The following is an 18,246-nucleotide window of genomic DNA, read 5'->3' as shown; positions in this document are numbered from 1 at the left end:
CTGCAGCAAGAAACACACCAGAGCAGGAAATACAGCAGACACATGGCCCAGAGAATGCCGCCCGACACTGGTAAGAACCAGGACCCATAATACTCTGGTGGCTGCCAACCAGCACCGTTACAGGCTTTAAGTGGAAACAATATTAGGCTGTTTTCTCCCTGATACTCTGGCAAGACTCCTTTCCCACCACTATGCACACAGCAAAAATTGTATCCTCTGTGAGCTAAACACATCAGCAGTAGCAAAAACCTGTTCCCTGTTCTGATAAATTGTGACAATGTATCAGTGTAAGTACAGTGACCCCCCGACCTACGATGGCCCCGACATACGATAATTTCAACATGCGATGGTCTCTCAGAGGCAGCATCAACATACGATGCTTTTGTATGTCGGGGCCATCGCATAAACGTCTATCCCTCAGCGCAGACTGCTTCAGCTGCCCCCGGATATCTGTTTACAGTGCCCCGTGCCCTGTGCTGACGATCACTTACCTGTCCTCGGGGCTCCGGTGCGTCCTCTTCAGGATCCCCTGCATCGGCGGCGCTCTCCATCGTCGTCATCACGTCGCTGCGCACGCCGTCCCATCATCCAATAGGAGCGGCGTGTGTAGCGACGTGATGGCGGCGACGGAGAGTGAGGATTCCGGGGAAGCAGAGGCCTTGCCGGAGCGTCGGGGACACCCCGGGGACGCGGCGACAGCGATGGACGGTGACATCCAGGGCAGCGGTGACGAGCGGTGACGGTCCGGAGCGGCGGGGACAGGTGAGTACAACTTTCTCTAACAGTGGTCTGCAACCTGCGGACCTCCAGATGTTGCAAAACTACAACACCCAGCATGCCCGGACAGCCAACGGCTGTCCGGGCATGCTGGGTGTTGTAGTTTTGCAACATCTGGAGGTCCGCAGGTTGTAGACCACTGTCCTATACTTTACATTGCACGGATCCCTCAACATACGATGGTTTTGTATGTCGGGGCCATCGCATAAACCGCTATCCGGCAGCGCAGACTGCTTCAGCCGCCACCAGATAGCCGTTTACGGTGCCCCGTGCCCTGTGCTGACGATCACTTACCTGTCCTCGGGTCATCGTCGGTGCTCTCTATCGTCGTCATCACGCCGCTGCGCACCCCGTCCCGTCATCCAATAGGAGCGGCGTGCGTAGCGACGTGATGGCGGCGACGGAAAGCGTGGATGCCGGGGAAGCAGAGGCGTTGTCGGAGCGGCGGGGACACGTGAGTACAACTTCCTATACCAGTGGTCTACAACCTGCGGACCTCCAGATGTTGCAAAACTACAACTCCCAGCATGCCCGGACAGCGCAGACTGCTTGAGCTGCCACCGGATAGCCATTTACGGTGGTCCGCTGACGATCACTTACCTGTCCTCTTGGCTCTGGCGCGTCCTCTTCGGAATCCCCTCCATCGTCGTCATCACGCCGTCCCGTCATCCAATAGGAGCGGCGTGCGTAGCGACGTGATGGCGGCGACGGAGAGCGAGGATGCCGGGGAAGCAGAGGCCTTGCCAGAGTGTAGGGGAAACCCCTGGAACGCGGCGATAGCGATGGACGGCGACATCCAGGGCAGCGGTGACGAGCGGTGACGGTCCGGAGCGGCGGGGACAGGTGAGTACAACTTCCTATACCAGTGGTCTACAACCTGCGGACCTCCAGATGTTGCAAAACTACAACTCCCAGCATGCCCGGACAGCCGTTGGCTGTCCGGGCATGCTGGGTGTTGTAGTTTTGCAACATCTGGAGGTCCGCAGGTTGTAGACCACTGTCCTATACTTTACATTGCACGGATCCCTCAACATACGATGGTTTCAACAAACTATGGTCCATTTGGAGCGGATTACCATCGTATGTTGAGGGACTGCTGTAATATATATCAGTCTGTTTAATGGCAGATAATTGTCCAATATGGATACAAAGGTAACAAACCCTCAGCTGTGAGATGTATATGGTCATCTATAGATCCGATAAAGAATATTTCCATTCACTGATAGCAAGAAGATCAATAATTTCTCATGCATCACTGTAGGTACAATTTCTTTATTTCTATATTGTACAGCGGTGTCCCCCGTTACAGCATTGAGCTCCTCAGGATTGTCAGGACGGATCCCAGCGCCAGGATGATGGCGGTATAGCTGGACGTGATGCTGGCGCCCCCACTGGTGTTACACAGGTCGGTGTTGCAGCAGGAAGTTGTGAAGGTGCTTGGACCAAAGTTGGTGCTGGACGCAGAGCAGGACTCGGCGCATGTCTTAGTGATGCTGGTGAGTGTGAGCGAACCTACAACAGAGAAAAACGAAATGTTATATACTGGCCGGCCCTGGTCATGTGACTACTTAGATAGGTATGGAATCTCCCATTAGGTAGGAGCCCTCAGTAGGTAGGTAGGTATAGAATCCCCCTTTTAGGTAGAAGCCCTCAGCAGTTAAGTAGGAAATTTCCACTATTAGGTAGAAACCCTCAATAGGTAGGTAGGTAGGTTAGGGAATCCTCCTATTAGGTAGAAGCCCTCAGTGGGTAGGAAATCTCCCCCCCCCCCACCACCACCACTAATAGGTAGAAGACCCCCAAAACATAGGTAGTAGAAAATCCTCCCTAATAGGCAGAAGCCCCCAGAAGATAGGTAGCTAGGCAATCCTCCTATTAAATAGAAGCCCTTAGTTGATAGGTAGGTAGGTAATCCCCTCTATTAGGTAGAAGCCCCTAGTAGGTAGGGAACCCTGCCCTTTTACCTCAGTAGTTAGTTAAGTAGAAGCTCTCAGTAAATTGGTAGGTAGGGAACCCCCCTTTTAGGTAGTTGTTCCTAGTAGGTAAAGAACCTCCTATTAGGTAGATGCTCCCATTAAAGGGGTATTCCAGGCCAAAACTTTTTTTTATATATCAACTGGCTCCGGAAAGTTAAACAGATTTGTAAATGACTTCTATTAAAAAATCTTAATCCTTCCAATAGTTATTAGCTTCTGAAGTTTTCTGTCTAACTGCTCAATGATGATGATTGATGATATTTTCCCATCATGCACAGCTCAGCTTAACTTTCCGGAGCCAGTTGATATATAAAAAAAATAGTTTTTGCCTGGAATACCCCTTTAAGTACTTTCCCCCAAAAGTCCCCTTTAAAAGTAAATAATGAAAATCCCCCTCACCTTCCCTCCACGTCCGTGCTGCTGCCTCTGCATCCTCCTCTCTGGTAGTGGTGCAGGACCTTCTGTACAATGAAATGACATCATGGCTCTGCAGGTCCTTCACCACCCCAGATAATGGAGCGAACGATGAAGAGGCCTCAGCTCAGGGGCATAGGGAAGGGGAGAGGTCTGCAGGTATTAGGATTGATGTTGGTGATGATATGCAAACTAAATAGTTAATAGGAACTGGATGATTAAATACCAGAAAAACAAGGATTCTATGATTAAGGCCAGGAGACAGTCTACAGGGCATGTGTGGAGGAATAGGGGGATGTGTATGATTATGTGGGCTGGGGGGGATGTGTATGATTATGTGGGCTGGGGGGATGTGTATGATTATGTGGGCTGGGGGGATGTGTATGATTATGTGGGCTGGGGGGGATGTGTATGATTATGTGGGCTGGGGGGTGTGTATGATTATGTGGGCTGGGGGGATGTGTATGATTATGTGGGCTGGGGGGATGTGTATGATTATGTGGGCTGGGGGGGATGTGTATGATTATGTGGGCTGGGGGGGATGTGTATGATTATGTGGGCTGGGGGGGATGTGTATGATTATGTGGGCTGGGGGGATGTGTATGATTATGTGGGCTGGGGGGATGTGTATGATTATGTGGGCTGGGGGAATGTGTATGATTATGTGGGCTGGGGGGATGTGTATGATTAATTGGGCTGAGGGGATGTGTATGATTATGTGGGCTGGGGGGATGTGTATGATTATGTGGGCTGGGGGGGATGTGCATGATTATGTGGGCTGGGGGGGATGTGTATGATTATGTGGGCTGGGGGGATGTGTATGATTATGTGGGCTGGGGGGGATGTGTATGATTATGTGGGCTGGGGGGATGTGTATGATTATGTGGGCTGGGGGGATGTGTATGATTATGTGGGCTGGGGGGATGTGTATGATTATGTGGGCTGGGGGGATGTGTATGATTATGTGGGCTGGGGGGATGTGTATGATTATGTGGGCTGGGGGGATGTGTATGATTATGTGGGCTGGGGGGATGTGTATGATTAATTGGGCTGGGGGGGGATGTGTATGATTATGTGGGCTGGGGGGGATGTGTATGATTAATTGGGCTGGGGGGGGATGTGTATGATTATGTGGGCTGGGGGGGGGATGTGTATGATTATGTGGGCTGGGGGGGATGTGTATGATTATGTGGGCTGGGGGGATGTGTATGATTAATTGGGCTGGGGGGGTGTGTATGATTATGTGGGCTGGGGGGGATGTGTATGATTAATTGGGCTGGGGGGGGATGTGTATGGTTATGTGGGCTGGGGGGATGTGTATGATTAATTGGGCTGGGGGGGGATGTGTATGATTATGTGGGCTGGGGGGATGTGTATGATTATGTGGGCTGGGGGGATGTGTATGATTATGTGGGCTGGGGGGGGGATGTGTATGATTATGTGGGCTGGGGGGGATGTGTATGATTATGTGGGCTGGGGGGGGGATGTGTATGATTATGTGGGCTGGGGGGGATGTGTATGATTATGTGGGCTGGGGGGATGTGTATGATTATGTGGGCTGGGGGGGATGTGTATGATTATGTGGGCTGGGGGGATGTGTATGATTATGTGGGCTGGGGGGGATGTGTATGATTAATTGGGCTGGGTGGGATGTGTATGATTATGTGGGCTGGGGGGGATGTGTATGATTATGTGGGCTGGGGGGGATGTGTATGATTAATTGGGCTGGGGGGGATGTGTATTGTTATCGAATGAGAAAATGCTGTGTATGTGTGATGGCCCAGTATGGGAGTTGTTACCCCGTACTGCCCTGTCAGGAAAGCCTCCTGCAGATTTTGCAAAACTACAACTCCCAGCATGCCCGGACAGCCGTTGGCTGTCCGGGCATGCTGGGAGTTGTAGTTTGGCAAAATCTGGATGTCCGCAGCTTGGAGACCACTGATCTAGTGTATATAAAGGTGGGTAGCCATTTTCAATAAACAGATCAGTGCATTATTGTCTGCGTACCAGCTTGTTTGTGTATTCATTAAAGGGGTGCTCCGCCCCTAGACATCTTATCCCCTATCCAAGATGTCTGATCGCGGGGGTCTCTCCGCTGGGGACCCCCGCGATCTTGGCTGCGTCACCGCAGACATCCGGTGCATGGAGCGAACTTCGCTCTGTGCCGGATGACTGGCGATGCGGGGCGGAGGCTCGCGACGTCACGGGCACGCTCCGCTTGTGACATCACGGCCATGCCCCCTCAATGCAAGTCTATGGGAGGGGGTGTGACGTCCGTCACGCCCACTTCCATAGACTTGCATTGAGGGGGCGTGACCGTGACGTTACAAGCCTCTGGTGCTCCGGCGCTGCACCCGACGCTCTAAACGAACGCCGGGGGCAGCAGATAGATTGTAGGGGTCCCCAGTGGCGGGACCCTTGTGATCATTTGTATAGGGGATAAGATGTCTAGGGGCGGCGTACTACTTTAATGTAGATTTTCTCATTTGGCCGAACTATACCTCTTATCCTAATTTGGACCCACACATGTGACCTGTAAATGGATGATTGCCCTATCAGTGATGTCTGCACAAGTAATGTCAGGTATCGGTGTCGATATCGTTATTGGGACATCCCCATGTAAGACAACCTGTCCTTGTAATATGTGCAGTCACTGGTCAGATGCCCGGCTGTAAGGCGACTCCGGGGCCGCCGGGTCATAGACCGAGATGATGAACTCACCGCCTTTGACTGATATTAGTTCCGTCTGGCATGAAGTGGCGTTACTGCTGCAGTTTGTCGCCGTCAGGCAGTTGGCGTTGTTAAATTCCAAGTTACAGGTGTAGCATTTCAGAGAGTAAACTGCGGGAAAAAGGGGAGGAGTTAGCGTTATGAAACATGCTGTGTATCTAATCCTATCACATGTGATACTGTCTGCTGAACCATGTATCTAACCATATGTGCCTTCTGTCTTCAAAATGTGGTCAACAATTTCAGGTAAAAGTGCTGCGGAAACGTAGTATTCCTTACTTGTCTGCCTCACCAAAAATCCATTTGTTTTGGGGTTGTCAGTGCTGTACTTCCTGGTTGGTCAGATGATCGGTACTACAATTCTCAGAATGGATTATATTCCCTCAGATCTTCATCACAGTTCTCCCACCCTGCCAATCCTGCCCCTCTCAGAGCACTCCTGCCGGTTGAGCCATTGCAGAATATCGCACAATCAGTGAGGTTGTAGCACCTGCTGTTTTCATTCCCTGTCTGCTCCTCTGCCTTTGACATTGTTCAGCGCAAGGCAGCATGCTGTAGCCAAACCTCATTCCTCCCTTAATTCCCTAAATGTCCCAATATATATATATATATATATATATATATATATATATATGAAGGAATGAGTAGCGACTGTTCAAAGATGATGACATCATTTGGGGGTGGAATTAGACCTCAGAGACAACATCCGGCTACACGCCTCTTGAGACAGCAGATGATGTGTTGTATTGGGAGAGGGAGAAGCTGGGGAGCTTCTAAGACAACACCACTCTAGTAATGAGAAGAATACACAACCTCCCATCAGGAGAGAGGGAGGAGCCATGAGCTGCTAAAACAACACAACACTGACAATGAGAGGACTACACAACTTCCTGTCAGGTGAGAGGGTGGAACCGGGGAGCTGCTGAGACAACACCACACAGGCAATGAGAGAAATACAGAACCTCCTGACAGGAGAGAGGGAGGAGCTGCTAAAATAACACCACACTGACAATGAGAGGACTACACAACTTCCTGTCAGGAAAGCAAATGGAGCCATCAGCTGCTGAGTCAATGAGAGGACTACACAACTTCCTGTCAGGGCTGAATCAAGCCGAAACATATTAGTAGGTTATATATCTTGGGGTGATAGTCTGATTTAAATACAATTTTATGATACCGGAATACCCCTTTCAATAGTCTTTAGTCAACACCACTTTACTGTGCTAGATGTCCCGTTAGAACCTTCATTTCAGAGTCACCTGGGCTCCTCTGTTGGTTTATAGAACACCAGGACCCTGTGTGGTGGTGACTGCACCTGAAGAGGACCCCAGGAGCAGGGAGGCGGAGTGTTACCACTTTAAATTACAAAAAAGTTTAGGGGATAAAAGGGTGTAACAGTGGCCAAAGTTCCCTCTAAAGTTGCCGAACACGTATAATAGCTGTCGGTCGAACGAGTTTTAGGCCAACAAGTTCTGGGGGTGGTCATGTGCCCTAGGCAACAACTAAACTGGAGTGGCCCAATCTACCACTGCCATCATGTGTGATACCGTCTGCTAAACTGTGTATCTAAGCCTGGACTGTGGGAGATCAGGATGTCTATGGTCAGTTCCAACTGAGTCTTGTGAAAGTATTCACCCCCTTTCTATTGCATTAGAACCGAGAATGAAAAATGATTTACATTTAGACTTGAATTAATGGTCCTGACAAAAGAACCCGACTGGTTTGATGTGGAAAAAAAATCAAATTTAACATATAAAAAAAAGTGTTCTTCATATGTATTTACCCCCCAATGTATTCACACCCCATATGTATTCACACCATTTAATATATGACCCATAAACTTGTTAATCACAGACTGAGTTGAGTATGGAGTGCGATCCGTATGTCACATGATCTGTCACATGATGTCAGTATAAATCTTTCTGTTCTGATTGGCCCCGTATCTACAGGATAACCAACAAGGAGGAGACTCCAAGAAGCAGATAAAGTTGGCACAAAATCAGTAATTCCCCCCCAAACCCCGATCACACGGTGAAGCATGCTGGGAGAAGGACTTTAAGAGTTACCTTCCAGCAGGAGTCAAAGCCCAGACCTCAATCCAATGAAGGTATGTGAGGGGCCTAAAGATGGCGGCCACCAACACAACCATCTTACTTGAAGGAATTGGAAACGTTTTTTGCCAAGAATAGGAAGAAGTCCCAGGATATAGATATAATAAGCTAATAGAGACATAGGGGGAGATTTATCAAAACCTGTCCAGAGGAAAAGATGGTCAGTTACCCATAGCAACCAATCACATCGCTTCTATCATGTTTCAGAGGCCTATTCAGAAATGAAAGAAGTGATCTGATTGGTTGCTATGAGCAACTCGCCAACTTTTCCTCTGGACAGGTTTTTATAAATCTCCCCCCTAGTCAAGGGACAAAACAAACCCCAAGTGATGAGACAAGTCATACCCGAAGAGTCAGAACAGACCCCAAAGGGACAAGACATACCCCAAAAGATGAGACATAACCCAAGAGATGGGACATACCTTAAGAGACAGGACATGCACCGAGTGACAAGATGTACCCTGAGAGATGAGAAATATCTTAAGAGACTGGACAGGCCCCCCAAGAGACTGGACAGGCCCCCCAAGAGACTGGACAGGCCCCCCAAGAGACTGGATAGGCCCCCCAAGAGACTGGATAGGCCCCCAAGAGACTGGACAGGCCCCCAAGAGACTGGACAGGCCCCCCAAGAGGCTGGACAGGCCGCCCCAAGAGGCTGGACAGGCCGCCCCAAGAGGCTGGACAGGCCGCCCCCCTAAGAGACTGGATAGGCCCCCAAGAGACTGGACAGGCCCCCAAGAGACTGGACAGGCCCCCCATGAGACTGGACAGACCCCACGAGAACCATAAGCAACAAGACGTACACCATGAGACTGGTATGTGTAGTTGCAGGATAAGGTGACTTCACTATCAGGGGGTGAATGTATTAAAGGAAAACTGTCATCCAGTTCCCCCCACGAAACCCAATACAAGTTATAGTGTGGGTGACCAGGCGTCCGATGTGGGGTCACTGACTAAAATACGTACCTTGGGTCGGGAGATTTGTCCCACCGAAGATCCACTGCTATATTCTGTGAATTGTGTGCTGGTGGCACATGTTTCTTAGTATCTGTGACTCCACGTCCTAGTGATGTGGGGGTACTTGTCACGTGAGCGCTCAGTCGGCGCATGCCATGGGGGTGAACAGGCTGACCCTTCTCCTATGAAGTTTTCTGTTGTTTGGTGTCACAGTAAAATAAAAGTGCATTTAAATAGAGTAAAAACAGACATGGTTGCACATCTACAACATGGACCATGATCTAAGGCTTCTCAGCAAATTCATTAAACTAACAGTTCGTTAATATACTTTATGATCATGAAGTGCAGCCGCTAGTCATGTCACGGCCATCTGTAAGTAGCTGATCCCTAACATCCCTAGCATAAAATGGTGCTGCACAGAGCTGCAACCACCACCACCACAACGCCAATGCCCAAAGGGGGAACGGCCCACTGGCAGAGCCCCAATGCCGCCCGAACCAGACCCTGTGCTGCGCCTCCCCACAGACACGGAGCCGCGGCAGCAATGGATGCCCCACAGCACCACACCAGTGTGAACAGGTGTAAGAGCTCACTTACCACTACGAGACTGCCAGAAAGAATAGGGCCCTATGCAGCTTCCTGCCAATTTATATAGGCCTGGGCTAAGGGGGAGGGGCAGAGTGCTGACCAAGTAAAAACAAAAAAAGAGGAGGATAGAAAACACAATGTGAATTCAAATAGAGAAAAAAATAGACATTGCCGCACATGTACAACATGCTCAGTGCGGCGCCATTTTATGCTAGGGACGTTTTTGCTCTATTTGAATTCACATTGGGGGAGATTTATCAAAACCTGTGCAGAGGAAGAGTGGTGCCTTTGCCCATAGCAACCAATCAGATCGCTTCTTTCATTTTCCACAGGCCTCTTTAGAGGCCTGTGGAAAATGAAAGAAGCAATCTGATTGGTTGCTATGGGCAACTGCACCACTCTTCCTCTGCACAGGTTTTGATAAATTTCCCCCATTGTGTTTTCTATCCTCCTCTTTTTTTTTGTTTTTACTTGGTCAGCACTCTGCCCCTCCCCCTCAGCCCTATATAATTTGGCAGGAAGTCGCAAAGGGCCCTATTCTTTCTGGCAGTCTCCCAGTCTCTGTCTGGGAGCACATGGTAAGTGAGATCTTATACCTGTTCACTCTGGTGCTGCGCCGCGCAGCGTCCATTGCTGCTGCAGCACCGTGTCTGTGGGGAGGTGCGGCCCCGGGACTGGTTTTAGCAGTATTGGGGCTGTTCTGCCAGTTGGTGTTGTGGTGGTCGCCGCTCAGCGTGGCACCATTTTATGTTAGGGACCCGCTGCTTACAGATGGCCGTGACGTGACTAGCGGCTGCACTTCATGATCATAAAATATATTAATGACCTGTTAGTTTAATAAATGTTGCTGAGAAGCCTTAGATCATTGTGCATGTTGTAGATGTGCGACCAGGTCTGGTTTTTTTCTCTACTTGAAATCACAGTGAAAAATATATTGTAGGGAGTAAATAAAACCTGACTTGCTTTCCCGAAGCAACCAATCACAGCGCAGCTTACAATTTACCAGACATAAAAAGCTGAGCTCTGATTGGTGCTCTGGGAAGGTCATTCAGTTTTGTTAATTTTGCACCATCACAGTGATCGTCATGTTGTGTTATGTGTTCATTTCTAATGGTAATTTGTTCTCCCTTAGTCCTAACAGCAGCACAATGATGGGGGATCTCTGTGACCCCAGAGAACAAATAAAATATTAAACAAAAAAATAAATAATACTCATCAACTCAAATCCAGCCTCCCTGTAAAGAGAGAGAGAGAGAGATAGCGCCCCCCTATGGCCGGTGTGATAATAAGAAAATCAAAGAAACCTGATATATAGGTGACAAATTGTATCATATGTACTGTATCAGTAGTAGTGTCCTCATCATTACAAAATTGTATATATCAGTAGTAGCGCCCCCATTAGGCGGGTGTAGGGTCTTACCTGTGGTGGCGCAGAGGATGACCCCCAGGAGGATTCTTGTGTACGCTGCCATTGTGATCTGTGGGATCCAGGAGGATAATCCTATATATATATACATATATAAAACATAGTAAACAATACATGGGAACTAAACCTAATGACAAGGCCCATGTGACTGGGTAATCGTATGAAATCCTTTCCTCTTTACATAGTTGAATGCGCTAACAAAATCACAAAAATTATCAATGGAAATCATCAACCCCTGGAGGTCTGGATATGGAGTCACTCAAAATCACAGTAGAAAACCCCACTACAGGCCGATCCAACTTTATGTAATGTCCTTAATACAAGTCCCAATGAGGCTCAGTAGTGTGTCTGGCCTCCACGTGCCCGTATGACCTCCCTACAATGCCTGGGCATGATCCTGATGAGGTGGGGGATGGTCTCCTGAGGGATGTCCTCCCAGACCTGGACTAAAGCATCCGCCAACTCCTGGACAGTCTGTGGTGGATGGAGCGAGACGTCCCAGATGCGCTTAATCGGATTCAGGGGAACGGGCGGCCAGTCCATAGCATCAATGTCTTCCTCTTGTAGGAACTGCTGACACCCTCCAGCCACATGAGGTCTAGCATTGTCTTGTATTAGGAGGGACCCAACCGCACCAGTATATGGTCTCACAAGGGGTCTGAGGATCTCATCTCGGTACCTAATGGCAGTCAGGCTACCTCTGGGAAGCACATGGAGGGCTGTATATAACACCCGGAATAACAGGACTGTGTATAACACCCGGAATAACAGGACCATATATAACACCCAGAATAACAGGACTGTATATAACACACAGAATAACAGGACCGTATATAACATCCAGAATAACAGGACTGTATATAACACCCGGAATAACAGGACCGTATATAACACCCGGAATAACAGGACCATATGTAACACCCAGAATAACAGGACTGTATATAACACCCGGAATAACAGGACCGTATATAACACCCAGAATAACAGGACCATATATAACACCCAGAATAACAGGACTGTATATAACATCCAGAATAACAGGACCGTATATAACACCCAGAATAACAGGACCGTATATAACACCCAGAATAACAGGACTGTATATAACATCCAGAATAACAGGACTGTATACAACACCCGGAATAACAGGACCGTATATAACACCCGGAATAACAGGACTGTATATAACACCCGGAATAACAGGACCATATATAACACCCAGAATAACAGGACCTTATATAACATCCAGAATAACAGGACCGTATATAACATCCAGAATAACAGGACCGTATATAACGCCCAGAATAACAGGACCGTATATAACACCCAGAATAACAGGACCATATATAACACCCAGAATAACAGGACTGTATATAACACCCAGAATAACAGGACTGTATATAACATCCATAATAACAGGACTGTATATAACATCCAGAATAACAGAACCGTATATAACACCCGGAATAACAGGACCGTATATAACACCCAGAATAACAGGACCATATATAACACCCAGAATAACAGGACTGTATATAACACCCAGAATAACAGGACTGTATATAACACCCAGAATAACAGGACTGTATATAACACCCAGAATAACAGAACCGTATATAACACCCAGAATAACAGGACTGTATATAACACCCGGAATAACAGGACCGTATATAACACCCGGAATAACAGGACTGTATATAACACCCGGAATAACAGGACCATATATAACACCCAGAATAACAGGACTGTATATAACATCCAGAATAACAGGACTGTATATAACACCCAGAATAACAGGACCGTATATAACACCCAGAATAACAGGACCGTATATAACACCTGGAATAACAGGACCGTATATAACATCCATAATAACAGGACCGTATATAACACCCAGAATAACAGGACTGTATATAACACACAGAATAACAGAACCGTATATAACACCCAGAATAACAGGACCGTATATAACACCCAGAATAACAGGACCGTATATAACACTCAGAATAACAGGACCGTATATAACACCCAGAATAACAGGACCGTATATAACACCCAGAATAACAGGACCGTATATAACACCCAGAATAACAGGACCGTATATAACACCCAGAATAACAGGACCGTATATAACACACAGAATAACAGGACCGTATATAACATCCAGAATAACAGGACCGTATATAACACCCAGAATAACAGGACTGTATATAACACCCAGAATAACAGGACCGTATATAACACCCAGAATAACAGGACCGTATATAACACCCAGAATAACAGGACCGTATATAACACCCAGAATAACAGGACCGTATATAACACCCAGAATAACAGGACCGTATATAACACCCAGAATAACAGGACCGTATATAACACCCAGAATAACAGGACCGTATATAACACCCAGAATAACAGGACCGTATATAACACCCAGAATAACAGGACCATGTATAACGCCCAGAATAACAGAACCGTATATAACGCCCAGAATAACAGGACCGTATATAATGCCCAGAATAACAGGACCGTATATAACATCCAGAATAACAGGACCGTATATAACACCCAGAATAACAGGACCGTATATAACACACAGAATAACAGGACCGTATATAACACCCAGAATAACAGGACCGTATATAACACCCAGAATAACAGGACCGTATATAACACCCAGAATAACAGGACCGTATATAACACCCGGAATAACAGGACCGTATATAACATCCAGAATAACAGGACCGTATATAACACTCAGAATAACAGGACCGTATATAACACTCAGAATAACAGGACCGTATATAACACCCAGAATAACAGGACCGTATATAACGCCCAGAATAACAGGACCGTATATAACGCCCAGAATAACAGGACCGTATATAACACACAGAATAACAGGACCGTATATAACATCTAGAATAACAGGACCGTATATAACATCCAGAATAACAGGACTGTATATAACACCCAGAATAACAGAACCGTATATAACACCCGGAATAACAGGACCGTATATAACATCCAGAATAACAGGACCGTATATAACATCCAGAATAACAGGACTGTATATAACACCCAGAATAACAGAACCGTATATAACACCCGGAATAACAGGACCGTATATAACATCCAGAATAACAGGACCGTATATAACACCCAGAATAACAGGACCGTATATAACACCCAGAATAACAGGACCATATATAACACCCAGAATAACAGGACCGTATATAACACCTGGAATAACAGGACCGTATATAACACCCAGAATAACAGGACTGTATATAACACCCAGAATAACAGGACCGTATATAACGCCCAGAATAACAGGACCGTATATAACACCCAGAATAACAGGACCGTATATAACACCCAGAATAACAGGACCGTATATAACATCCAGAATAACAGGACCGTATATAACATCCAGAATAACAGGACCGTATATAACACCCAGAATAACAGGACCGTATATAACATCCAGAATAACATGACCGTATATAACACCCAGAATAACAGGACCATATATAACATCCAGAATAACAGGACCGTATATAACATCCAGAATAACAGGACCGTATATAACACCCAGAATAACAGAACCGTATATAACACCCGGAATAACAGGACCGTATATAACACCCGGAATAAGAGGACCATATATAACACCCAGAATAACAGGACCGTATATAACATCCAGAATAACAGGACCGTATATAACACCCAGAATAACAGAACCGTATATAACACCCGGAATAACAGGACCGTATATAACGCCCAGAATAACAGGACCGTATATAACACCCAGAATAACAGGACTGTATATAACACCCAGAATAACAGGACCGTATATAACATCCAGAATAACAGGACCGTATATAACGCCCAGAATAACAGGACCGTATATAACACCCAGAATAACAGGACCGTATATAACACCCAGAATAACAGGACCGTATATAACACCCAGAATAACAGGACCATGTATAATGCCCAGAATAACAGGACCGTATATAACACCCAGAATAACAGGACCGTATATAACATCCAGAATAACAGGACTGTATATAACATCCAGAATAACAGGACCGTATATAACATCCAGAATAACAGGACCGTATATAACACCCAGAATAACAGGACCGTATATAACATCCAGAATAACAGGACTGTATATAACACCCAGAATAACAGGACCGTATATAACACCCAGAATAACAGGACCGTATATAACACCCAGAATAACAGGACCGTATATAACACCCAGAATAACAGGACCGTATATAACACCCAGAATAACAGGACCGTATATAACGCCCAGAATAACAGGACCGTATATAACATCCAGAATAACAGGACCGTATGTAACACACAGAATAACAGGACCGTATATAACACACAGAATAACAGGACCGTATATAACATCCAGAATAACAGGACCGTATATAACACCCAGAATAACAGAACCGTATATAACACCCAGAATAACAGGACCGTATATAACACCCAGAATAACAGGACCGTATATAACGCCCAGAATAACAGGACCGTATATAACACCCAGAATAACAGGACCGTATATAACACCCAGAATAACAGGACCGTATATAACACCCAGAATAACAGGACCATGTATAACGCCCAGAATAACAGGACCGTATATAACGCCCAGAATAACAGGACCGTATATAACGCCCAGAATAACAGGACCGTATATAACACACAGAATAACAGGACCGTATATAACATCCAGAATAACAGGACCGTATATAACACCCAGAATAACAGGACCGTATATAACACACAGAATAACAGGACCGTATATAACACCCAGAATAACAGGACCGTATATAACACCCAGAATAACAGGACCGTATATAACGCCCAGAATAACAGGACCGTATATAACACACAGAATAACAGGACCGTATATAACATCCAGAATAACAGGACCGTATATAACGCCCAGAATAACAGAACCGTATATAACACCCGGAATAACAGGACTGTATATAACACCCAGAATAACAGAACCGTATATAACACCCAGAATAACAGAACCGTATATAACACCCGGAATAACAGGACCGTATATAACATCCAGAATAACAGGACCGTATATAACATCCAGAATAACAGGACCGTATATAACACCCAGAATAACAGGACCGTATATAACACCCAGAATAACAGGACCATGTATAACGCCCAGAATAACAGGACCGTATATAACGCCCAGAATAACAGGACCGTATATAACATCCAGAATAACAGGACCGTATATAACACCCAGAATAACAGGACCGTATATAACACCCAGAATAACAGGACCGTATATAACACCCAGAATAACAGGACCGTATATAACACCCAGAATAACAGGACCGTATATAACGCCCAGAATAACAGGACCGTATATAACGCCCAGAATAACAGGACCGTATATAACACACAGAATAACAGGACCGTATATAACACCCAGAATAACAGGACCGTATATAACACCCAGAATAACAGGACCGTATATAACACCCAGAATAACAGGACCGTATATAACATCCAGAATAACAGGACCGTATGTAACACACAGAATAACAGGACCGTATATAACACCCAGAATAACAGGACTGTATATAACATCCAGAATAACAGGACCATGTATAATGCCCAGAATAACAGGACCGTATATAACATCCAGAATAACAGGACCGTATATAACACCCAGAATAACAGGACCGTATATAACACACAGAATAACAGGACCGTATATAACACCCAGAATAACAGGACCGTATATAACACCCAGAATAACAGGACCGTATATAACACCCAGAATAACAGGACCGTATATAACATCCAGAATAACAGGACCGTATATAACACCCAGAATAACAGAACCGTATATAACACCCAGAATAACAGAACCGTATATAACACCCGGAATAACAGGACCGTATATAACATCCAGAATAACAGGACCGTATATAACATCCAGAATAACAGGACTGTATATAACACCCAGAATAACAGGACCGTATATAACACCCAGAATAACAGGACCGTATATAACACCCAGAATAACAGGACCGTATATAACACTCAGAATAACAGGACTGTATATAACACCCAGAATAACAGGACCGTATATAACACCTAGAATAACAGGACTGTATATAACACCCAGAATAACAGGACCATATATAACACCCAGAATAACAGGACCGTATATAACACCCAGAATAACAGGACCATATATAACACCCAGAATAACAGGACCGTATATAACACCCAGAATAACAGGACCATATATAACACCCAGAATAACAGGACCGTATATAACATCCAGAATAACAGGACTGTATATAACACCCAGAATAACAGGACCGTATATAACACCCAGAATAACAGGACCATATATAACACCCGGAATAACAGGACCGTATATAACATCCAGAATAACAGGACCGTATATAACACCCAGAATAACAGGACCGTATATAACATCCAGAATAACAGGACCGTATATAACATCCAGAATAACAGGACCGTATATAACATCCAGAATAACAGGACTGTATATAACATCCAGAATAACAGAACCGTATATAACACCCGGAATAACAGGACCGTATATAACACCCAGAATAGCAGGACTGTATATAACACCCAGAATAACAGGACCGTATAAGAAAATTTTAGTTTTATGGAGCAAAGTTACATTTATGAGAATTTATAGGGACGTGCTCATCCCAAGTGAGCGTGCATGTTACCATATCACTACTACAAATAAAAGTAATGGTAAAAGAAAAGATTTACTAATGATTTCAAGTAGTGAGTTTCTATACCCTTAGGTTACTAGAAATCAGTGTTTCCTAACAAGGGTGCCTCCAGCTGTTGCAAAACTACAACTCCCAGCATGCCCGGACAGCCAAAGGCTGTCCGGGCATGCTGGGAGTTGTAGTTTTGCAACAGCTGGAGGCACACTGGTAAAAACAATGTATGGTTTAGATATTTTATTGTCTACAGCAGTTACATCGGTTCCATTACTTTTATTTGTAGCAGTGATATGGTGGCATGCACGCTCCCTTGGGATGAGCACGTCTCTGTTAGTTCAACTTTAGTGTAACCTCTCACTATACAACTCCAATTCCTTCTCTTCCGCTGTTGACGACTTTATTATATTGACCTTTATTATTGTTTTTACAGATTAGAATCCAAAACTATGAACATTTGAGATTCACAGTATATATCATTTAAAAGA

At 45.7% G+C, this 18,246-nt stretch overlaps 1 protein-coding gene across 7 annotated transcripts in view; it reads right to left on the bottom strand.

Moving 5' to 3' along the window:
• Positions 1-1,918: 1,918 nt before the first annotated feature.
• LOC130274502 (lymphocyte antigen 6E-like) overlaps positions 1,919-18,246 on the bottom strand; it is a 36,689-nt gene continuing 20,361 nt past the window's right edge. For all 7 annotated transcript variants that reach the window (XM_056522921.1, XM_056522919.1, XM_056522918.1 and 4 more), the window contains exons 3-5: positions 10,974-11,054; positions 5,889-6,008; positions 1,919-2,289 (exon numbers count right to left, since the gene is read on the bottom strand). In XM_056522921.1, the coding sequence (XP_056378896.1) occupies positions 2,081-2,289; positions 5,889-6,008; positions 10,974-11,025 (381 nt within the window). In that variant the 5' untranslated portion in view covers positions 11,026-11,054 and the 3' untranslated portion in view covers positions 1,919-2,080. The remainder of the gene's footprint in view (positions 2,290-5,888; positions 6,009-10,973; positions 11,055-18,246) is intronic.

Source organism: Hyla sarda, chromosome 5 (assembly GCF_029499605.1).
Source record: "Hyla sarda isolate aHylSar1 chromosome 5, aHylSar1.hap1, whole genome shotgun sequence".
NCBI lineage: Eukaryota > Metazoa > Chordata > Amphibia > Anura > Hylidae > Hyla > Hyla sarda.
The sequence above is the reverse complement of the archived record's forward strand: the minus strand, read 5'-3'. Positions and strand labels throughout refer to the sequence as shown.